This window comes from Solanum stenotomum, chromosome 11 (genome assembly GCF_019186545.1).
Source record: "Solanum stenotomum isolate F172 chromosome 11, ASM1918654v1, whole genome shotgun sequence".
Lineage (NCBI taxonomy): Eukaryota > Viridiplantae > Streptophyta > Magnoliopsida > Solanales > Solanaceae > Solanum > Solanum stenotomum.
This window is the reverse complement of record NC_064292.1, coordinates 6,692,567-6,718,492: the sequence shown is the minus strand read 5'-3', so window position 1 is coordinate 6,718,492 and position 25,926 is coordinate 6,692,567. Positions and strand designations below refer to the sequence as shown.

Here is a 25,926-nt window from a genome sequence, read left to right as displayed (position 1 = left end):
TTTTTTTTTTTGGTAAATACAAAGAAATATATCATTTTATGTATTAGAGTTTGTGGGGTATACAATTTGAGAATATTATAAGAAAGATTTTTGGTAAAAATCAGACCTTATATTAGGTATTATAGATCAAAGGTAGAAAGGTAGAAAGGTGCTTGACTGTAAAATTCACTCGTCGTATAGTTAAAAGTCAATCTTAGTAATTTGAATTGCAGTTTTTCTAAAAAAAAATCGTCGTTCTTTAAGGATAACACGTCAACTGGTCTTTCTTAATTAAGAGTTTGACACCTTATGTTCGGCTCTTTGTCGCTTAGGGTTGTAGTGTGTTCCAAGGTTGAGATATTCACTCGTTCATTAAAGTGGTATATTAGTTGAATTTAAAGCATCGTGAAACAGTTCGATCCATGTTCATAAACGTATAGCATACTATTACTTCATTTACACATTATTGATGGGTAACGTGGACAACTGGCCACATCAGATAAAATTTCTGTATACATTTCGATGCAAGCAAATATAATTAATTAATTCTAGATGGAATTAATTTTATCAAATTATTATTAATTAAAATAGTTGGCACTATAAATAAATATAAATAATTCATTTATAGTACAACTTGTTTCTGACCTCTTAATTACACCCTCAAAAATATGTTTCAGAATTTAGAATATTTTAAAAGGATATCCTATCAGAAAAAAATAATTATATATTTGCTGTTGAATAATTAATCTTGCAAGAAACATAAAAATATATTTTTTGACTTTTTGTTAATGTTAATGTTTTTATTTACTTAAAATTTACTTTATTTAATTTATTGGTTAAAGTGAAAGAAAAGTGAAATTGAAATATAACCAAACTGTCGGCAGAATATAATACACAATTTGACCCCCACCCAACCATCCCCACCCCCACCCCCACCCCCACCGCACCATAAAAATTTAAAAATAAGAACAAAACAAAAGTCAGAGAATAAAAATTATAAAGAAAAATGTACGTGTTACCTAACTAATTCTCATGTATTATTTTAATAAACTAAGTAAATTTCTCGTAGCTAACAAAATTCTATGATAATTCATCGTTGAATATGATAAGCGATGAATTTCATTATTTAACTATAGGATTTGTCTTTTTTAAAATCATGTTATATTTTAATACTAAATTTAGCTTATCATAGTTAAGTGATTTGATAAAATAAAAATACACATTAATTAGATACTTGTTTAGTGGTACGAATTTGTCCAAATTCAATCTATTTAGGTTCATATTAAAAAATCACAATTTAGAGTTAATAAACGTTTTTATTAAAGACGACTCTAAAATATTGACGGTTAACAAATTTAAGTTTTCAATCGTCATCTAATATAATAAGAAAAAAATCATAGCTAAAGAATTTTAAAAAGTTCCACATATTACTCTTTTTTGGAAAAAAAAATAGGTTATTTATGCAAAGAAATATATTCTTGGTTGGTGTCAAAATCATTTATTTTTTGTACAAATACAAAGATCTAAATATTGAATATTTTCCTTGATGTACATGTTGTCCCATTTTATTATTATAAAATAATACTAGCAAAATAATTTTAATTATAAAATTCTCTTCTATTATTAGGTTGTCCCACATGGTATTAATTCTCCCAAACTCCCTCTATAGGAAAGCTCTAAGATAATTAAATTAAAACTAATAAAGAGTTAAAGTCCATAGGATCGTTTAATTGGTGAACAAATTAAACATAAATTATAATTTCAGAATTATAATATAAAAATAAATAGATAATTTTATTGAGCGAATGTAAATTTTACTATAAATCATGTATTTGGTTTTGAATTATAAAATTTTTATTTTCAGTTTTAATCTTGATCACTTTTTAATTAGGTTTTGTCTAAAATGCTTTAGAAAATGGCAAATTTTATCATTTCGTTGTTTTATCTCGAAATTGTTATTCTTAAAGACTGTGAGATAAAAATAATATATAGTTTATGATGTAAATAATTTCGAATTAAAATTCTACCAAATATAGAATAAACTGAATTCATATTAAAATTTTAATATATTATCTATTATTCCGCCAGATAAATAACTTTAAAAGAATAACTAGAAAAAATCTTTATACAAAATAGTCAAGTCAAATTATATATTACATGTATTTGTGTATATATTGTGCTGATTATTTTTAATTTAAGCAATTGAATAAATAACAGTTTAATTTAATTCTTTAAATTAAAAGAATGGGAAAGGAGAATCCAAAGATGGAAAAAAAGAATCCGATAATCACTAATGAGTACAAATGTTTGACAGATTATAAGTTTATATCTTTTTACTAATTAATATAATTAGTTTCACAAGAAAACAAAAAAATTAAATTTATAAGTCTTGTATTTTTTTTCTTGGATACATAGAAACTTCATGAATAGGTAATTTTGTTTTTATTAATTATTATATATACTTTATGTATTTCTTATTTTATTTCACTATTTTAGTCTAGGATCTTGTGCCACCTCATACATGTTATTATTACTTATTGTTTGCTAATACTTCCTTTTTTTCCTTGTTTCTATTTGAGTTTGTTTGTAGCATTTTATTTTAGACAAGAGAAGCATCTTAATTAAACAGAATAATATGAGTGGTGATTGGGATGGTTAGATTTTTTCATATTTTTAAAGATTTTTAATTCGAGTTTTTAGGAATGGAAAAGAATCTTGCTGGAAGTACCATCTATAGAAATCAAATTTCTAATAAGTCGTGAATTCAAATTTAATCGGATCTGAAATATAAATATTAAACACGAAAATAAAAAAAAAATCTAAATAAATTGAGATTTTTTTTTTGGGTGGGGGTGGATAGGGGGAGGGGTTAACCTAAAAGACATTCATTGGGATATAAATAGTCACTTTTTAGCCTACACTTTATCAATTACTGGTGAAAAAGATTTGAGCCTATGATTTTACTTTGCTAAAAGAAGGAGGTTAGTCATGACTTTTGATTCTTGGAGAATATATAAATTGCTATGAGCATTTTTAATTTGGATAGAATAAAAATTATTAATATGTAGACCTCATATGATTATATATATATATATATATATATATATTAAAGAATATGAAATTTATGTTGTTAATTTTTTTTGGAAAATGTTATGATTTTTGTTATGAACAATTCAATGATTCAATGACATAAGTTTGTTATGTGCTTTTAATATGAAAAATGGACTAAAAATTGGATCAAAAGTTGGTACTTATGACTTATGAGCAAGTATAGGTTTTGGCCAAATTTGCATATAAAGAAAAACATCATTTGCTTTCTTCAGTTTTTGCATAAAATTAGGTCATGCTATAAAGTTGAAATAATGGATCACAAGACATTGCTTAATTATGAGAACTAGTTGATCAAGTGCAAATGCAATTATATACTTTTATCCTTTGGTTTAGTTTAAAGTCAAATTATATTGGAATTATTTTTTGTTGATAATTTAATTTATTATATTAAAAATAATATGCATAGCAAAATTTATAAGAAAAAGTTGTTTGTTATCCTTATCTTATTTAGTAGAATTTTTTTTTGATGGATTTTAGGGATTTTTAGTTATTTTTATTATTTTATCTCGAAATAATTAATCACGATATTATTATTTCACCTTTGACATGAAGGATTAGTTGAGGTACTAATTATTAGTGGCAGAGTCAGAATTTCGATTAAGAGGTGTCAAAATATAAAGAAATATAATCGCGTAGAAGCCAAGAAATGTCAATATGTAATATATTTACATACGATTTTTTTTTACCTAGCTAAATAGTGTAATTTCACGGTGAAGGGTTATCAATCAACACTCTTCAAGTATATGTGGCTCCCCCATTGCTAATTACTAATCATAGTATAACTTGTCCAAAAATTAATAGCAAAATATGAGATAAGACAGACACTAAAATTTTATTCTAGGATTATTTATGTTTGTCCAACATATCAAACTATCTCTAAAAGATATATGGACATTAGTTAATTTTTTTTATCGTTTATCATATTAATAATGTTGATTGATAATGTTTGAATCCTGAAAATCAAATCGTTTTTACTAAGTAACACTTGAATTCTAAAGTAATATGTTATTTTCAACCTGAATTCAAATTAGTCAATCATAAAAATAGATATCAAACATTGAATTGAGAAAATAAGAAAATAAAAAAGTTAACTTTGACCTAATCAAGATGGTTTATTTCGATTTTGGAGTTTTAGGATCCCTCAAGGTTCAATGATCCCCAAATTATGTTTTATTTAAGGAAATATAATATCCCAACTTGTCTGGTACTTTATTGTTTATCGAGGATCAATATCACCAATTGACATAACTTAATTAAAAATGTTTTATTGTAAAAAAAAGTTTAGTAGGTGTTCGATCATAGATTTCAAATATTTTTCAGTTTATTTAAAATTTATGAAGTTAAACCGTTAGAGTTGAACACAAAATTGTATTTGATTATATTTCTAAAAAAAGAAGAAGGAGAATATAGCAATTTATTTGAAATTTATGAAAATTAAATTGAAAAACAAGTTTGAAGCACTTTTTTCAAATTTAAAATTACAGAAAGTATTTATCCCTTATTACTTAAATGTTATATGTTCTGAGTCAAAAATTACAAATATCAAATAAAAATATATGTAATATATGTAATATGGTTAATATTTTCAATATGATTAGTGAAATATTGTATAAGAGTGAGTTTATCGAATACACATCTCAAGAATAGCTTCTATAAAAAAATGCATAAGGGTAATGAAAATAAATAAAATACAATGACCATATGGAGACTTTTGTTGCACAAGTTTAGCAATCAAAAATTCCATAAATTAAGGGTTGGTAATGGATTATTATTATTTGTTTATGTAAGCAAAAAACGTAATATCGACTTTTTCACAAAATCTTCAATATATATTTTATAGGAGTGATTAAAGGCAATAAAGACAAATGAAAAATAGCGCTTTCAAAATAATCTTAGGCAGTCTTTAGCACGCAATTAATTAATTAATTAATTAACTAACAACTGAGAACGACTCTCTTTAGAAAAAAATAATTAAGTAAATAAATTTAAAAGCATAAATCAGCAAATTACGCCAATTTTTCCGCTTTCTTATTACTATTTCGCCATTTGATTGTTTTTGCTTATTCTTTTGACTAAAAGAAAGTAAAATGAAAAAAAAGAAGAAAAATATTTTAAAGTATAATGAAGAGCAACTTTCACATATAACAAACACAAAATTCATATTTATATGCTATAGAAAAGTTCGCATAATTGCGCTCCATAACAAATATAAATATGTATATTTCGCTAAACATATACAAAAGAAAGCAGTTGTATAATCTGTTTTGGTATACATATACAAAAAGATCAATTGTATAAAGTGAGAGAGGCGAGTGAGCGAATGAGATCTGGGAGAGTGGCGAGCGAGATCTGGGAGAGGGGAGAGAGGGGAACGAAAATATATGTATATATACAATTTTCTCTCGCTTTATACAAACACAAACACACTTTATACATTTGCGTTTGTATAAAAAAAGAGAGAGGTGAGGGAGAGAACGAGAGTGGCGAGCGAGATTCACCAGGAGAGAGGTGAAATAGCAACAGTTTGCTATGAGGTACAATTAAATCAAACTATATTTATAGCATTTAATTTGAATTAATAGTTTGCTATTATATACAATTTTCTCTATAATGAAAGTCATATTTTGATTTGGACATGTTTGAGATGCCGTTAATAACCAACCCATGATAAGTGTTTTTCTAGCCGCATATGAATCCTAATGAAAACTTGATGAATCGATCCACTTACGTATCTTGAATTTATTAGTCAATCGTAGCAATATAAAGGAACATATACATGTTTGGTCATATTTAAATCCAATATTTAAGCATTATGTGCTCATCATTTAAGATTTCTAGCTTTGATACCATTATATTTTTAAAGATATGATCAATCATATCTTTTATTTGTTGCAATATTAGTGATTCCTTTACACATAAATTTATGCTTTCGTTTTAAAAATATCAGATTTAGATAAACTCTATAATTTGTAGCTACATTCACCTTGTGTTTAGTCTGTCGACTGAAAGAATCCGCCTCGACTTTATAATAATTTATAGCTAACAAAAAAAAGTAACCATCGTCAATAATCAGTATATAACAAGTTTATTACTCCCTCCGTCCCTATTTAGTTGTCCACTTTAGAAATGACACACATATTAAGGCAACAATGATTAGCATAGTGAAGTTACAATTTTGCCCTTATTAATTATGATTCCAAAATAAATTTATTCAAGATAACTAATCAATGTTAGGGGAAGTTTAAATTTTCAAGAAGTTTAAATGAGGGTATAATAGGAAATTTTTTTTTGTCCTTTCTTGATTTGTCAAAATGGACAAGTAAATAGGGACATCTAAAAGAGGAAATATGGACAAGTAAATAGGGACATCTAAAAGAGGAAATATGGACAAGTTAATTATATACCGCACATTTGCTAAAAACTTGTGAAAAATAAGGAATTATTAAGTGCGTGGGAATGAAGAAATGATTTTTGGAAAAGAGACTTTATCTTTTATGTTAGGTTTGTCTACCACTTTGGTAACAAGTCAAAAAATTAAAAGTTAGTCAAGCTATATATTGTCCTTTTTGATATTTTAGTTTTAGGAACAATTGTATTTTTGGTCCCTTTATATTGATGAATTATAATTTTGACCATTATATTATTTGCATATTCAATCTAGATGCACTAAAAATGTGCACTTCTAATTCTTTTACACATAAATAACAATATGTTGTATTTGCAGTGTAATTAGAACTAGTGTATAGATTTAAAATAATACTTCTATAATTGAATGATTTAGCACTCAATAATTTATTACTCTTTCCATTTCAAATTAATTGAATTGTTGAGGTATTTCACACCATTTAAGAAAAAAAAATTAAGACATAATGCATAACTATATATTTTTACCCTTATTAATTATTGTCAAATCTATGATTAAAATAACTAAACATTAATTAATAACTAATTCCAATACTAACTAATAAAGGGTAAAATTGGAAGAACATTCTAAAAGTAATCTTGAAAATTGAACAATTAAGTTAATTTGAAAAATGAAAAAATGTCTCAATAATTCAATCAATTTGAAATGGAGGGAGTATAAATTTTTGAAGAATTGCAATTTAAGGGATCAAATGGGTACTTAACTAAATAATTAACCAAAACAAAATTTATCGATATTAGAGGAACTAAAGTCTAAAAGTACCATATCCCTTAATTTTAATAAACAATATTTGAAAAGAAAAAAGATGATGAATTGAGGGATTTAATTTGGAAATAAATGAATATATTTTTTTTCTCCATTCTTTCATTCCCCATTATTAAATGCATAAAGTAGCCGTTAAAAAAGTATGACTATTCAAGCACAATGCACATAAATAGCTACTATTAATGCAAAATTAAACAATTGAGACAAGCTTGTATAGTAACTCCATCCCAAATTATTTATCGTAATTTTAAAAAATAATTATCTAAGATAATTTTTTATTTCAGAAATTTAAGATAAAATTTATTTTATTCTTAAAATTAATTACTCTTAAATAATTTCAATTATAAGGTAATAATACATAATTTCAATTATAAGGTAATAATATATATATATATATATATATATATATATAAAGAAGAAAAACATATTTTAAAATAATTAAAAAATTGAAGTTTATAGGTTCTATAACAATCCATATAAATATTATAATAATAATTGTTTTCAAATCGACTATTAAATTTTTTTTGATTGTATTTCTTAATATGTATATAGGGTTTGAAAAAGCTATTGTATTTATATAAATTAATATTTTCAATTCACTTTCGTTAAAAGTTATGATAAATTAATAAACATTTTTCAATACTTAACTGAAGGTCTCAAGTTTGAACTTTGTACATCGATTTACTTTGGATAGGGAATACTTTATCTTCTTAGTTTAATTTTCCTGATGAAAATCTAAAATAAGTATATCTCAAAGCATGCATATATCAAATATCGGATAAAAAGAAATCCTCAAGTATTATTCCTATATCTTCCCCTTTTACCAAAAAATAATACTATAGAAAATATTTTCTTTATTTACTCTTTAAAAAATAATTTTCTTTATTTATTTATTTTTTGACTTTTTTTTTACATAAGCGCCAAAGCTAACTCCTTAAAATACGCCCAAAGTTGTGCGGCCTCCCTTGTGATATCTTTAAAAAATAGGGTAAAAAATTATTTGTTGTTGTGATGTTTATACACTTATATTATTTAGTTTAAATTAAATTGAAAATAAAAGTTAGAGTGTGTATTGTTTAGTTACGATTAAACAATAAAAATGTAAGTTAAGACACATATCATGTATTCATTGATGAATATAATACGCTAGATAGGATTATGTTTTTATTGACATTCACTTTAGGATTTACTAATTTTAATTTTGTGGGAGACTATCTTCGGGCATCAACCACAAAGCTTCACCGACAACTTCTCTTCCTCCTCGTTTCTTATAACCGGGGACCAACAAATTAGGAAATCAATCATTCCTATGAAAGAAAAATGAAAGTAGTAATAAGTTGCGATACAAAATTCATCGACTGTAATTATAGATTAAGTGGTTTGTTATATTATATCAAAATATAAATCAAACCTTACATACTTAATGTTTTTTTATTTTCTTCATATTATTAGAGTACTTTTCTCACAATCTAATCCCATATCTCCATGTCTTTACTCATAGTTTGTATACTATAAAATAATTCAATATTATGAGTTAGATTCAAGTGAATATATATAATATTATACTTAATTATGTTGAATTTGTAAATGAGGATATAATAAAAAATATTTCAAATTAACTAATTTATATATAATTTTTTTTTATAAAAAAAACCCAATCACATATATATCACTGTCAACCGACAAAAAGTTCTCCTACCCCAAAATCAAAGAAGAAGTGTGATGGCCTAACACTAAAAATACAACTATTTTTTTCCCTTTTTTCTATCGGTGTTCAATATTTATTTTACAACTTAACTAATTTAAATTTGTGTAACATAAGATTCGTTATAAGAGGAAACGTCGAGTAAAACTAAAAACTAGTCACTTTTAACTTATGATAAAAAAAAGAAGTAGTCATTTTGTTACTAGAAGGGTACAACTTTAAGAATAAACACGATTAAACGGCCAACCACTTGTAATTGTGTTTGAAGTTTTAAATTTCACGAGATAATTGCAAGATAAGATCAAAAAATGACCAATAGATATCGATACCTCTAGTTAGAGGATGAAAATATTTATTCATCAGGTAATAATTTTAGGTGGTTAAAAAATACAACTAAGATGTGGGCAAATAAACATCATATGCCATTGTCTTCATGTCAATTTATGAGTCAGTCATTTGTTATCATGTAGTTTGTTTCTCACATGAATCTTGTTCTTCAACTTCTTATTACAACTTTTAAAGTGACTAACATAGGTGTTCTTGTTTTGTTTTTTTTCTAATGAATGCCTTAAAAGAAAAATTATTTTGTATGTCTTATAGGTTATGAATTTGAACAGTGGAATCAGTCATCATTACCTGTTTCAGGATGATTTGTCTATTTTATATTTGGGTTGTGTTGGATTTGGCTCTTTCCAAAGATGGATTAAGCAGTGATAGAATCAAAATTTTCATTATGGAGATCAAAATATGAAAAAGTAGACACACGAAAAAGTTATAGAGAATTCAACATCTATAAAATGTAATTTTTTGTCGAATGAGATTTTGATGAACTCATTGACCCTACATGACTCCACTCCTAAAATTTAGAATTTGAAATTTATAAACAACTACAATAATTTCAACTTTTAGTATTAGGTCTATGGTGAATTTTTCCTCGAAATTTACATGAAGATGAGATGTTTCGTGCATCAAGCTGGCAATATTTTATTAGTTTATTTTCTTTGGGGACAAGAAGTAGAAGTAGTATAGTTGATAGGTCCAAAAATCAAGATCTGCCCATCTATGGGGCATATGCAATAATTCACCAAACACTATACTAGTAGCTCTACACCTTAGTTGCCATAGATCTATATTTATATGGATCTTGTAGATTTGGTTATTGGACATTGGGTGATTTTTTTCACCATAGAATATTCTCTTCAAAGTATATATCATAAATATTTTGTGACAAGGATATGATTGTTGATTTATTGACATTGATGTATGTAAGATTATTAGAAAAAATATAAGTGAAAATGAGCTATATAACTAGGTCTTGGAGTATCATTTATTCAAAATATAAGACACACATTCTAGATTTAACCGTTAGAGTTATGAATTTTAGGATAGCGACCTCAAGTGCTGATAAATGAGTTTTAATTTTTACGTTCTAATGAATTTCTTAATGAGCTCTAGTTTGAATGTTTTAATGAATTTCTTAATGAGTTATGATTTGTACGTTTTGATGAATTTCTTAATGAGTTTTGATTTGTATGCATTTATGTAAGGGATTGTTATTTCTTCCGTTCAATAATAGTTGTCCACTATATTATTTTAGGATGTCCAACAATAATTGTTCACTTTATGAAATCAAGAGATAATTTTACATATCATTAATTATAGTCATTTTCCTATTACATTTTCAAGTCATTGTATTTATTATATTCTAAGGGTGATATAGTAAAATTACCCTTCTATTTATAGTTTTTTAAAGAAAAATCTACAAAATCAATAATGAACAAATATTGTTGCACAGAGGGAAGTAACAAATTATGTAAAAAAAGTTAAATGCACACCTAATTTTAATTATATAGAAAGTTATAAAATATTTCCCTTTTATTTCTCCATTAAATACTTTCCTAATTTAGATTCTTTTCCACTCATATTAGATCTTGAATTATTCAGTCAATTGGGTCCTCTAATTAATTATTTAAAAATACACACAATTTCTTTTCTCATTTGTCAAATCCAGTTGTATAAAAAAAAAAAAAAAAAAGTAGAAGGGTCATTATTGGAATAAAAAATAATCAAAATTAAGTCCAAAAATTGACTATAAAACTCCCCTTTTTACTCATTCCACACTCACACTAAACTCACTACCTACAATGTCATAATACTGCTCTGTTTGTTTTCCACCGACCGAATTAAATTCGATCATCGAACATAACAGAGCAGTATTATTTATACTATCAGTGTACTTTAACTTGTTATAATTTTTCGCCGTCGCTATGTCGACTGTTCAAGCAACTGCCGCGGACATAGCGGGGCAAATTGGGATGATGTGGGAAGTGTTGAAAGCACCATTATTAGTACCATTGTTGAAATCAGCAGTGTACATTTGCATAGCAATGGAATTAATGTTATTTGTTGAAAGATTATATATGGGAATAGTCATTGTTCTTGTTAAGATTTTTATGAAAAAACCAGATAAAAGGTATAAATGGATACCAATGGCTGATGATGATTTGGAAATTGGAAGTGCTGATTTTCCTAAAGTTCTTGTACAAATTCCCATGTTCAATGAGAAAGAGGTAAACAACATTTTGATTTATTTTTTTCCGTTCTGTTCTGTTCTGTTCAGACCTCACTTATACGATTTTATTTGTGTATGTTCTTGTTTTTGATTGGTAGGGGGAAAGTAGAGATTTGTGTTTTTATTTATTTGTTTTACCGTTTTCAGACCCCACTTATGCGATTTTACTGAGTATGTTATTATTGTTTTTGATTGGTAGGAAAAAGGTAGAGATTTGTTTTAGTTTTGTTTAAAATTGTTTGATGTTTTCATATATGGTTAGTGGTGTGATGAATAGGATCCCTTTTAACTTTTATAATAGATCTCGAGTTTGAGTTTAGTAAGAAGCTCTTTCCTTTTTTTTTTTGTGGGCCATACGAGGTGTGAATCCGTGTTAGTATTGTATATCGGATGGAATTGAGCTTGTTCGATAGGGAGTTTTTTCACCATTTGATTAGTCTTATGATGCGTGAATTTAGATTAGTATAGAAAATGAGAGGATTTTTAGTAGAGAGGTTTTTCTTTTTTTTTGTAAATTTGATGTGATGTGAATTCAGAATAGTCGAGATTCTAAAATGGATATCGAGCATCATATGAAAAAGAAAAAAAAAGTTGAAAAATCCTAATGGCTTGTTTGGTGTAGGTGTATAAGATTTCCATTGGAGCTGCGTGTAACCTTTCGTGGCCGTCTGATCGCCTTGTGATTCAAGTTCTTGATGATTCTACTGATCCTATTGTTAAGGTAAGCCAAACACTACTTTAAAAAAATCCTTTTGAATTTTTAATTATTATTGGGATCCCATTATTATTTTTGCATCAAATAATCATTAGAAAGTACAATCAATAAGGCACATTGTACTACACTTAAAAGCTCATACATCAAATAAAAAATTCCTAAATTAAATCCAAAAAAAACAATATTTTTGTTACCTTGATCTTTGTTATCCTATCTTTATATTATAAAAGATCTAAAAAAAATTCACCTTTACTTAACGTCTACACTTCTTCCTATATATTCTTTCATCCTTTTTATCGTCAGATATTCAATTCAGTATTTTTAAAGTTCAATTTCAATAATTATTATCTAAATATTTGTTAATTATTTATTTTTTTATCTTTTTATCGTCAAATATTTAGTTCAGTATTTTTAAAGTTCAGTTTCAATAACTATTATCTAAATGGAAAAATCCTTTTGGCCAGAATGATAAAATAAATATGTTATTTTACCTTTTTAAACACTTTTACCCTTTTAATTTTAATATCTTTTAATTAAAAAATGAAAAAAAAAATTATTTTTAAATAAAAAAGATATTATAAAGTTTTTTAATTGCTGGTCAAATTCTGATCTAAATATATATATGTTAATTGAAAATGATTTATGTAGACTCCTACTTTGTCCCCCTTTTTTAATTTAATATTAAGCAATCAATTTAGCATTAATTGAGAATGTTGAGTTTTAATTACAAAAATCATTCACCTACCATAATCAACATTATTAATTATTTCAATAAAAAATTTCTCATTTTGTTATTAATACTAATTAATGATTTTTTTAAAATTATTATTTTAGGATATGGTTGAAACAGAATGTTTAAGATGGGAAAGTAAAGGACTTAATATAACGTATCAAATTAGAGAAACAAGAGGAGGATACAAAGCTGGAGCACTTAAAGAAGGATTAAAACATAATTATGTTAAAGATTGCGAATACGTCGTAATTTTCGATGCCGATTTTCGACCCGAACCAGATTTTCTTCGTAGATCAATCCCGTTCCTTATACATAACCCGGAAATCGCACTTGTTCAGGGTCGATGGAGATTTGGTAAGACTTCAAAATCTCGTATTGTTTTAACTGTTTGCGATTGAGACGTAGTTGTTGATGATTTAATTTGCATTTATGTGTTGCTATAAGAAAGTGTCGGTGGTACTATTAAATGCAATTATTATTTTAGATGCATTAAGTAAAAAAGGGATAATTTTTTTATTTTTTATTTTTGGATTATTTTCTTTTTGCATATATTTTGTGGGTCCCTAGAAGAATCCATCAGTCACGGGAATTTTTATTATTTATTATTATGAGTAAATAACGTACATCACGGACTTCACTATTTTATTTTTTCTAAACAAAAATTACTCATGTACTTAGTATATATTAATAATATAAAAAAAAATTATGCATTAAATTGTGACTATAAGATACTTATAGGTCATTTTCTTAAGTTGAGGAATTATTGAAAATTACGTCTCAATGTTAATATTTTGTACATTTTTGTTTTTAACTTTATTTGTGGAACTATACTGAATTTGTTGTTATTGTGATCGTTATGATTGAGTAATTAAAAATTACTAAATAGAACAAAGTATGAGTTGTTCGAATATATTACTATCAATCACAATGAAGTTATGTATAAAGTATAAAATTAGTTGTCACGAAATTAATATTCGATTTGCTTATTTTTTTATCTTATGATGTTGATTTATGAAGTTTCCCTTAATAGACTATCCTCCAATAAAGCAAGGATCCCATTATACTTAATAATTATAATTATAATAATAATACACTTTTGTATTTTTATGTGCATGAAATTCTAAATTAAGTCTTCTCCATCTTGGAAATCTTAATACTTAAAAAAGTTATTTCAGTATGACTTATAGATTACAAGTTCAAATTGTGAAAATTATTACTAATATTTATATTTCAGTAGAATTTTTACGTCAAGTCTCTTTTGATTCGATCTTTCTTCAAATGTTGTGTGAACACAGGATATTTTGTGCACCCGTTTTTTTTGGCATTTTGACTAAGTTTGCATTCCTTATCAATTAGCGTCATTGACGGTGGGTGTAATGACGTTATTATCCTATCCGTTTGTTGAATTCTCCCGCCGTTACCGGCGCATAATTGGAAGATAAAAGGGGTAGTTTTGTCATATTGTTGAACAACGGGTTTGAATATGATAAATACTTCTTCATTCTTAATTAGAAGTGTCGAGATTGAGTTTTTCTAGGTACGTAATCATCTATGTTGAGAAGACCTTTACCCCGAAATCTGTGACCTCCCGATGCCATTTTGAATTTAGTTGGATTCCAATACAAATATCGATCACGGAATGAGATTGATAGAAGTAGGAGGGTAGATTGGTCATTCAAATGTCCCCACGTGCTATGATGCTGTGTTCAGAGCCTCAGGGTCCACTTGGTGGACCTCCATTGTGTCAGTTCCACGTGTCCCTTCTGTTTCCTCCTTTACTCTACCGACACTTCACTTACTGTTTACAGCTCTCTTTTTTTCCCTCCTTTTTTAATTTATTAATTATTCGATACGAATAAATTTAAGATTTAAATATTATGAATTGAAAATATATTATTTGACTTATTTAGTAAACTTATCTACATATATAAAGATTGAGTCAAAGTTACGAGTTTATTTGAACATAACAACTTACACACTACATTCATATTTACTGAAATAATATGATTAGGATTGTAGTCAGAATTTTAATATTATGAATTCTGAATCGACGAATTTTGAAATATATTAGACCTATGTAGATGAGATACTCTCATTTACTAGTTTGTGAAATTGCTTTGACTTGATAATATCTATATAGGAAATATAAATTTATTTATTTGTTTATTTCTTTTATTTGATGTGATGCTAAATAGTATATATGTTAGAGCTTTTTTGGAATTGAGAAATAATTATTTTAATTGTTAATCTATGATTGGATCTATTATTGAATGGAACAATTTGACAGCTGGAATTATAATGCAATGTTGGATATCTAAATAATTTCATCATTGCTTTATTTTAATTAAATTAAATAGTTTCCAATTTCTTTTTTTTAATTATTAAATGTTAAAAAAGGTACTGAGTTTATTTATTATTTTAATTTTTTTATTGCAGTGAATTCAAATGAGTGTTTATTGACAAGAATGCAAGAAATGTCACTAGATTATCATTTTACAGTGGAGCAAGAAGTTGGCTCAGCTACTCATGCATTCTTTGGTTTTAATGGTGAGTGTTTATTGTTCGAACTTTTAAAAAATATTATTATATTTTATGTCAGATTAAAAAATGCACTATTTTATTTGAATAGACAACCAAATTATCCATATAAGGCTCACATAGGAGGTTGATATATTTAATGCGCTGATAAATTTATTAAAGAATTTGAGTAACATAGCTTTAAATGAGTTTTTATGTTGCTTGAATTTTTTCAAAAATGTTATCTGATGTGGGTCGTTTATTGATATTTTTAAAACTTTTCATAAGGATGTAACATCAGTTTAAAAAATATGAGCAACATAGATAATTTTATAAATTGAGTTGTGTAATTAATTTTAACATAAAGAATTAATTACAACTCATTTGCAGCAATGCAAGAATCAAGCTGTTACCTCACATGCTTCACCTTCCATCTATAATTAAAACTCTGACCTTTTATTAATTGAAACTTTAATTTCCACCAGTATCTCTCACATGTTTTACTCAGATTTTGTTTCAATATTATTTTTTTTAAAAAAATCATTACATATATAACTGGTGTCAATTTATTAAAGGGGAAAAAAGATTTCTATCATTTGAAAAAGTAATTATAAATAGAACTTCTATTAAGGGTGCAGTTACATCGTCAATAAAGTGAAATGAAAATCATGATATTATAAAAAAATTTTAATGGTGTAGTTAGATCGTCAATAAAGTAAAATAAAAATCATGATAGACTGTGGTTTATTTCTTATTAGGACAAAAAAACATAAATAACTGATATGGATGCGACAATTTTTTTGTAGAGTCTTAAAAAATTAATCTAATTTTAAACATTAGGTTATTCCTTTTCGTCTATTCAATTTTTGGTGAATTAAGTTACCATGCATATGTTGATGGGAGATAGTGGTGAACTTTTGGTATATCCGACATGACTGTGACAATATTTTTAAAAAGTCTAATAGAATGATCATTAACACCACGAACGACATATCAAGTGTAATCTCATAACATATGTTATTTCAAACTCTTCAAAAATATAATTATTATTGGGTGCATGTCAAATCTTCAAAAGTAGTGAGCTTTTGGAATATCTAATATGACTGCGGCAATATTTTTGAAAAGTCTAATACCTAGTGTAATCTGGGAAGGATAAAATGTTCGCGGACAAAATGTTTAATCAAAAATGAATTGAATTGTTTCAGGGACTGGTGGGATATGGAGAATAGCAGCCATTGAAGAAGCTGGTGGATGGAAAGACAGAACAACTGTTGAAGATATGGATCTTGCTGTTAGAGCTAGTCTTAAAGGATGGAAGTTTGTTTATCTTGGTGACCTCCAGGTATTTGATTAAACTCCTCAATGAACCAACTATGTTTTTATTAGAATTTTCTACTTATCCATCCGTTTCAATTTGTTTGTTTGTTTGTTTTTTGACTTGACACGGAATTCGTTTCAATTTGTTTGTCTGTTTTTTGACTTGATACGGAATTTGAAAAAGTAAAGAACAAGACTTTTGAATCTTGTGCTGAGTTGTTAGAGCGACTCATGTGTTGAATTTCTTTTTTTTGTTGTCCTAGGTGAAAAGTGAACTTCCAAGTACCTTCAAAGCGTTCCGTTTTCAGCAGCATCGATGGTCGTGTGGCCCCGCGAATTTGTTCAGGAAAATGGTGATGGAAATTGTTAGGAACAAGGTGAGTTGTATGTCTTGTAGGATATGTTGCTCGGACTTTACAAAAATGTTGTTGGGCCAGTGTCGGATCCTCCAAAAGTAGCCAAAAATGCACTACTTTTGGATGATCTGACACCTACTTTAGCTTCAAATGCACTATTGTAAGCTATGTTGCTCGTACGCTCCAAAAAAATGTTGTCACACCCCTGTGCAGGATCCTCCAAAAGTAGCCAAAAATGTACTACTTTTGGGGGATCTGACACCCACCACAATAGCCAAAAATGCAATATTGTGGGCCATGTTGCTCGGACTCTTTGAAAATCTTGTCACACCTCTGTTGGATCCTCCAAAAGTAGCCAAAAATGCACTACTGTGGGTGTTACTATATTGTTACATTCAAGTTAAGAACATGTTTACATGCTGTTGCACCAATGTTGGATCCGACACGCATACATCAGCATTTTTAAAGAGTCCGACCAGCATAGTTTCTTGGTGTTACTACTTAGTACTTACTATTGTTACATTCAACTTGAGAGTTAACACAATTATCATGACGATCAACTTTTTTGATGTCTTGTTTTTCTTTTGCAGAGAGTGAATTTTTGGAAGAAGTTTTATGTGATCTACAGCTTCTTCTTTGTCAGGAAGATCATAGCACACATGGTTACATTTTTCTTCTTTTGCGTCGTTCTTCCATTGACACTTTTGGTTCCTGAAGTTGAAGTTCCAATATGGGCTGCCATTTACATCCCTTGCATCATCACCACTCTCAACTCTGTTGGAACGCCAAGGTCCGTCTACAATAGCATGTCCTAACGTCATGTTCTCTTTTCGTCCTCGTTTTAACATTTTGCACAATGTTCTAATATGCTTATGGTTTATGCAGGTCAATTCATTTACTGTTCTATTGGATTCTCTTTGAGAACGTGATGGCTTACCACCGAACAAAGGCAACATTCATTGGCTTGCTCGAAGCAAAGAGGGCTAACGAATGGGTTGTCACTGAGAAACTAGGTGATGCTCTCAAGAACAAGGACAAGTCAAAACCTGTCAAGAAAGCCCGAGGACCTCTATTTGGAGACAGGTAAGGAAACTTCAATCGCGCTAACAGTTAAAAACTTTATTGCATATTGAGAAATGATTGAACTCGTCCTAAATCCACCTCAGTCGTTAACAATGAACTATTCCAATTTGTACAGGATTCTTCCACAAGAATTGGGATTTGCAGCATTCCTTTTCTTCTGTGGCTTATATGATGTCCTTTATGGTAAACGTCAGTACTTCGTCTACGTGTTTCTCCAAGTCATAACCTTTACCATTGCTGGATTCGGCTACATTGGCACGATAGTCCCCTCTTAGCAGCACCAGCACCAGCACCAGCAACAGCAACAGCAACAGCAGCATTGTTTATTTCGTCGTCTACACAGAAATATAAGTTATATGAAGTACTTCCCTGCAGAATGGAGAACTTAAAATAGGCGAAAAAGCAGAACATTGAGCCAGAAAAAAAAAATAGTAGATGGATTAGCAAATAGATAGTTTTTCATATTTTTCTCTCTTGTTAGAGTGCTTTTTTTAGTTGTGTGAAATTATATTTTCATTGAACATGTAAGTTATTTGTTTTGTTTTTTTTTTAAACTTATTGTTGCATCTCTTCAGCTTTCTAGATATGGCAAACAATGGCCAAATTCTGTAATCAGTTTTTTTTTTTTTTGGCATTCTTTTACTTTGGTCATGGATGTATTATTATCAAGAAGACACTTTCAATATATAGGTATAAGTGATTCAATAAAATTTACGGTCCCAGAGTTTATAGGGTAAGGTCTATGTGCATTCCATCATCTCTAGACCACACTTATGGGATCACACGAGGCATGTTGTTGTTATGTTGTCACCATTTGTGGTAGGTTGGTAGCGGAGCTAAGATTTCCATCAAAGGATCTACCATCTATATATAAATATATATAAAAAGATGGATCTATTTGGTTATCTAACCAATGGTTTACTCTTACTCTTTTACCTTTTGCTCATACCAATGAAGTGAAATAGTAAAGGTATATAGGACTAACAAATTTGTTGCTTTTGACTACTTAAGCCACTTTTTTTGTTGCTCGGACGGTAAACACCTTCCACTTCTAATTTTACGATTGTGGGTTCAATCACAAAAAGAGAAAAATAATGGAAGATCCTAAAACGGAATAAGAAATGTCACATTTTTCTCTTCTCGAGTCAACCAAAAATTTAATTGACTTAATAAAAACGAACTTAATTAGGTCTTTTTATATAAATACTTTCTCTATTTTAAATTGTTTTTTCCTACTATCTTTCTTAGTCCACTTTAAAAAAACGGAAAAGGGCCTAAATACCCTCGAACTATTGGAAATGGTACAAAATTACCCTCCATCCACCTATTGGCTTCCAAATACCCTTGCCATACGCCTATTGACTCCCAAATACCCCTGTCATCCATCTTTGGGTCCAATATTGATCACTTTATAACGGATTATTATTTAAATATTTTTTGAAGTACGTGGCGATCAAATATTGGATATATACAATTTAATTACTTAAATTAATTTACAAACTCACTTATTATTAATTATACACGACCGAAATTACTCAGACCCGATCCAAATTAGTTAATTACACGCGTCCCAAATTATATTTACCCACCGATTAAAACAAATACACCCTTCATTCCCAACATTTCACTTCATCTATCAACCTTCTTCCCCAATATATTCACCTACAATCTCGAAAAATAATACTTAAATACACACATGTATCACCATAAGAAATTACCAAAACACTCACAATTTTTTATGGTGATACATGAGTGTATTTAGGTAGTGTTTTTTTTTTTTTGAGATTGTAAGTGAATATATTGGGGAAGTAAGGTTGAAAGAGGAAGTGAAATGTTGGGAATAAAGGGTGTATTTGTTTTAATCGGTGGAGTAAATGTAATTTGGGGCGGGTGTAGTTAATTTGGGTCGGGTATAATTAACTTGAGTAAAGTGTAGTCAATTTGGATCGAGTATAATGGATAAGTTTGTAAATTAATTTAAGTAATTAAATTATAAGTAATTAATTATTTAAATGATAATCTGCTATAAAAGTGGTCAATATTGGACCCAAAGGTGGATGAAAGGGTATTTGAGGGCCAATAGATGGATGCCAGGGGTATTTGGGAGCCAATAGGTGGATGTTAATTAGGGGTATTTGGGAGCCAATTGGTGGATGGATGGTAATTTTGTACCATTTTCAATAGTTTAAGGGTATTTTAGGCCCTTTTCCGTTTAAAAAAATGCCTCTTTTCTCTTTTAATAACTCTTTAATTTCATTTTCTGCATGTCATGTTTAAAACCATAAGGTCAAAAGACTATTCTGGTACATTCTACATATCCATAATTTAAAATCACAAGATTCAAAAAATTTGTTTATTTTTTAAAATCTAGTATCAAGTCAAAACAGGACAATCAAATTGAAACGAAAGAAGTAGTTTTTTAAAATTTCTTGGCCTCATCTAGAAAGTTGTAACTAGCTAGTATTTGGTGTATGTCATGTCATTTGAGCAAACTAGAACATAGACTGTACCATAAGAAAGTTTGGCAAAATGAAAAAAGTAAATAACAAACTATACAAGTAATGAAGAAAAAGATAGATATGTTGTCTTTTCTTTGAGACAAGGTTTGGTATCAATTATGTGGAGTCACTTTAATGTCAATAAGTAGACAAAGTCAGTAAGAAAGTAAAAGAAAAGGGTAACATCATATATATATATATATATGTTCATAAAATCTCTTGCTAAAAACACATTGGAAAAAAGTACTTGAGTGAATATATATATATATATATAAGCAAAGATGGAGTCAGTATTTCAATTTTATGGGTTATGAATATTTTAAATAACTACTTCAAGTATAATTAATAACTGAATTCTAAACTTACGAATTATTTGGTTGAAAATAAGTTATCCCGAGATTAAACTAAATAATACTGTATTATAGTTCAAACCAACCAAATTTAACAAAGTTTTAATTTCTTAAGTTGTTAAATTAATTATACTTGTTAAAACAACAAGGGAAACCTTTTATGGAAGAGGTTTCTATGAATATTTTTTTTAAAAAATAAATTGTTTCTTAACAAAAATATTTTTATAATTGAGATTTGAATCCGAGACCTCTGATTAAAATCCTCGAAATAATTGTCGGCAGATTAAACGCTTAGGATGCTTAAGTTGGTTACCTTTAACTTTATAGCCAGTTTATGAGTTTTTGCAAGAAATGGACCCATAAATACTGGCCATTCTTGACAGGAGTTGAAAAAGACATATTTCTGAAATATAAATCCAGAAGTATCAACTTTGAAAAACTTTGGATTTTGGTCTATATAAAAATTACTCCAACGGCAAATAAGTAATTATCGGAGTTTCTTAATCGGAGAAGTCTAAATCTATGTCAAAGATTTATAATTTGGAATTATTATTGCATTGGGTCCTTTTATAAAGAGAGAAAACAATAATTAATAGCTTAATTGCCATGACATATTGTGATTTTTTTTTCAAAAATAAAATTCCAAGTAAGTTTCATCACTTTAATTTGGATTATATGTTCAAATAATTTCTCAATAGTTAAGACTATACATCGATTAATATAATTATTGTGATAAAATACTTATAATATTCATTGGTCTTTTAAGAAACGTACAAAATTCAAAATAAACAAATAAAAATAGAAAAAAAAGTGTATAGTAGTTTTTCAAACTCGCTCAAAATGGAATCTACAATAATTAATATGAGTATATGACAACTTACAAGATTAAAAGAAATTAGGACTACTTTTAATTTACAAATTAAACTATGTTTGGCTATTAAAAGTAAAGAAATGAACACATTTTTTATTGGTGATTAGACAAAGGTGATCCAAAGCCATATGGATCCATAGGGGTCGATTGGTAGAGTGTATAAGAATAATGCAAAATATAGTGTATTAGTAATGCTTGTATTAGTTATACTTGCATTAGTTATGATGAGATTTTTTTTATGCAATGTTTGGTTTGGTGTACTAAAAATATTATGCATTACATAATTTTTTTAGAAAAATATTTGTTTACAAAAGTACCCTCCACACATAGTGGAAATGATGTAAAAAAAGTTTTTTGAGGGCAATTGTGTTTTTAATAATGTTAGGGGTTGCTTAGTAGAGTGTATTAGGAAAAATAATGCTTGCATTAGCCTTGTGTATTACTAGTACCTTGTTTGGTACTCTATTGTGTATTAAGCTGTGTCTTGCTAATACCATGGATTTCTAGGTATTAGCAATGCAATGGTTTTAATGCATGCATTAACTTAGTTAAAGACTCAATTGCCCCCTAAAACCCTTTTTACATCTTTNACCTTGTTTGGTACTCTATTGTGTATTAAGCTGTGTCTTGCTAATACCATGGATTTCTAGGTATTAGCAATGCAATGGTTTTAATGCATGCATTAACTTAGTTAAAGACTCAATTGCCCCCTAAAACCTTTTTTACATCTTTTCTATCATAATAGTGGAGGGTATCTTTGTAAATTAATTTTTTTATGCAATGCATGCTACTTTTTAATACATCAAACCAAACAACGCATAAAAAAATCTATGTATAACTAATGCAAGCATTACTAATACATGCATTGCTAATGCAAGTATTACTAATACACTCTATTTAGCATTATTCTTATACACTCTACCAAATAACCCCTTAATGCATGCATTAGAACCCATTGCATTATTAATGCATAGAAATAGATGGTATTAGTAATACACTCTTCAATACACAATAGAGCGTATTACTAATACAAGCATTAGTTATGCATAGGTTAGAAAGGTGTACCAAACAAGGTACTACTAATACATCAAGCTAATGCACGTATTATTTATATTACACTCTACCAAATGACCCCAATTAACTTCACTAATAGGCTTATGCTTCGACTTTGATTGTTATGGACCAGTATCAAGATCAGGTCCTAGAATAAGTGGATCCAATTTTACTAACCGAAATAGTAATAATGAAAATGACCGCTTCTTTAATTAGATTATATGAGTAAATATAGTTTAATAAGTTGAGTTTTTATCCTTTTAAAATTAACCCTTTTAACTTTTCTATTTTTTAAGAAAGAAAGGTCGAAAGTCTCTTTTGTTGGGCTCTACAATACTAATTGAAAAGCTAAATTCAGATCTTCATAACATATTTAGCATGAAAAATCATGCGCGAGTTGAAATTAGTCTCTTCTCACTATATCTATCTCATAGTATTGTTTTTTTTTCCTTCTCTAGCTAGTGTATATATATCTTCTTTTTGTTTTGGAACAAGCTAGTACATATCTTATATATTTGTATTACTACTATTTGAAAGTGTAGTATTGGGGTGTAAAATAGTAGTTATGAAACTTGAAAAAATGGACTTGTAACAATCATGATTTGTGTCATCAACTGATGAAAATCCTCACAAGATGGATAAATCTCTATCAATTTGAACTCTAAGAAGATACACTGAAGTTTCTTATAGAAAATCATTGTCTTTGAAACATTTATAATGGTGTATCTATGTTAGGATTTTGTCCTGATTTTCTTTATCTTATTTGAAGTTTATTTATTTTAGAAAAGAAAACATTGTCATAAATGTTTTAACTTTTTTCCGAAAGGAAAAAACATTATTTTCTTCCATATTTGATTTATTCTTTCCTTAGAGGAAAAAGTTTGGAACTCTATAAATTGAAGACTCCTCTTCTCATACCAATAACACAAAAACATCCATAATGTAGTTAATTAAGAGTTTTGTTTTTGGGGAGATTTTCCCTCAACAATTTTAATATTTTTTTTTATTAGTTTTTCATATATTGGCCGATTGGCTAAACCATATAATAATAATATTATGTTTTTTAGTCTAAGTTTTTGTCATCTAATTTATTATTATATAATTTACAATTATAAGTTTCTGCATAACGCCCTAATCACTTTCGAACCCAACAATCTATACGTTATAGGTTTAGAATGAGGACAAACTAATTAATGAACTCGGCCTTTATGGATAGTCCTAACCTAATAACTATTTCAAACAGAAAGTACTCAATCCGGTTATGCAAACAAGGTATGTAACACATTATATTGTGGAGAAGTTTACTCTTATATTCGTACTTTACGATATGAATTCAATTAGTCGAGATCTAAAGCTGATATTGTACATTTAAATGGATAAAAAATCGTGACATTTTGACAACAATAGCGTTTGTAGTCCAACGGTTAGGATAATTGCCTTCCAAGCAATAGACCCGGGTTCGACTCCCGGCAGACGCATAGCATTTTTTTACTATTTAGATTAGTTGTTGTTTTTTCTTTTCCCCAACTTGAAAATTCTTCTATCTAGTGTAATCGAAAACATTAGTGATAAAATTTCTGTAATAGATTTTTTTGTTAACTATCTTCATATAAGAGATTTATACAAAGCATAGCAAGAAAATATTTTTCAAGTTAATGCTCATACGACACAATAGAAAGAAGTAGGAGTGTTTATAATTAGGTGGTTCCGTTTGATTTTTATATTTAATGATTTGACTTATCGATTATCAGTTTATACATGTGTTAGATCAATTCTATTTTTTTTCCATCCAAAACCGGTATCAAACTAATGAGATATTGGTTGCTTTAGTTCGACTTAACAATTATACTTCAGTTATCATACAAATTATATATAAGCTAATCTATTTACCCACTATGACAATTGTAACAAAAAAGGAGTAATTTTTACATTCTCCACCATTGACTTTTCAGCCAACGTGTGGAACCCCACGTTGTCGCCAGTGAGGTTCGATTTTCGCACTTAATAGTTATCGATTTTTGTATGTGCTAAACCGCTACAAAACAATAAGATATCGATAGATTCGGTTCGACTCAACAGTCATCCATCAGTTACTAATCGGGTCATATGTTAATCGGTCTATCCAATATAAAAAAAAATATAACAAAAGAGGAGTAGCTTTTACGTACTCCAACACCTACTTCTCGTCCAATGGCCTGAACTCATCGAATGTGGAGGTTGGTGGAGAAATAAAAAAAGTTAAAAATTAATCGGTCTATCTAACATATAAATATAACATAATGGAAATAGCTTTTACGTACTCCAACACTAACTTCTCGTCCAATGGCTTGAACTCTTCGAATGTCATCGTTGGCGGAGAAATAAAAAAAGCTATACATTGATCGATCTATACCCAATATAAAAAAGATGTAACAAAAAAAAAGAGTAGCTTTTACGTACTCCAACACTGACTTCTCGTCCAACGACTTAAACCCATCATATGTCATAGTGCCCACCGGAGAAATAAAAAAAGGTATGGTGAACATGGGGTCAAATATAAAACATGATAGAAAAAGAAGTTGCTTTTACGTACTCCAACATTGACTTCTCGTCCAACGACTTAAACCCATCATATGTCATAGTGCCCACCGGAGAAATAAAAAAAGGTATGGTGAACATGGGGTCGAATATAAAACATAATAGAAAAAGAAGTTGCTTTTATGTACTCCAACACTGACATCTCGTCCAACGACTTGAACCCATCAAATGTTGTCATCATGCTCAGCGGAAAATAAAAAAAAAGTATGGTGGTTGTGAGATTCGAATATACAACGTAACAGAAAAAGGAGTGGCTTTTACATACTACATCACTGACTTCTCGTCCAACGGTCTGAACCC

General features: G+C 28.3%; 2 protein-coding genes and 1 non-coding gene across 3 annotated transcripts in view; all 3 read left to right on the top strand.

Moving 5' to 3' along the window:
- LOC125843569 (uncharacterized) overlaps positions 1-25,926 on the top strand; it is a 224,888-nt gene that overhangs the window by 28,596 nt on the left and 170,366 nt on the right. The window lies entirely within an intron of this gene.
- Positions 11,097-18,948, top strand: LOC125843552 (glucomannan 4-beta-mannosyltransferase 2-like). The gene is made up of 9 exons (XM_049522672.1): positions 11,097-11,554; positions 12,179-12,277; positions 13,106-13,358; positions 15,441-15,551; positions 16,727-16,863; positions 17,102-17,215; positions 17,785-17,984; positions 18,080-18,277; positions 18,393-18,948. Exons 1-9 carry the CDS (start codon positions 11,252-11,254, stop codon positions 18,550-18,552), a joined length of 1,575 nt encoding a protein of 524 aa, XP_049378629.1. The 5' UTR covers positions 11,097-11,251; the 3' UTR covers positions 18,553-18,948.
- On the top strand, positions 24,456-24,527 carry TRNAG-UCC (transfer RNA glycine (anticodon UCC)). Its single transcript has one exon. It is a non-coding gene; the product is annotated as a tRNA-Gly (tRNA).

What these genes read in the sequence shown, in the direction of transcription:
- LOC125843552 (XM_049522672.1), top strand. Translation starts at nt 11,252, where the DNA reads ATGTCGACTGTTCAAGCAACTGCCGCGGACATAGCGGGGCAAATTGGG. An exon ending in TGGAAATTGTTAGGAACAAG is followed by an intron (nt 17,216 to 17,784) that starts GTGAGTTGTATG and finishes TTTCTTTTGCAG; the next exon opens with AGAGTGAATTTTTGGAAGAA. An exon ending in GGACCTCTATTTGGAGACAG is followed by an intron (nt 18,278 to 18,392) that starts GTAAGGAAACTT and finishes CAATTTGTACAG; the next exon opens with GATTCTTCCACAAGAATTGG.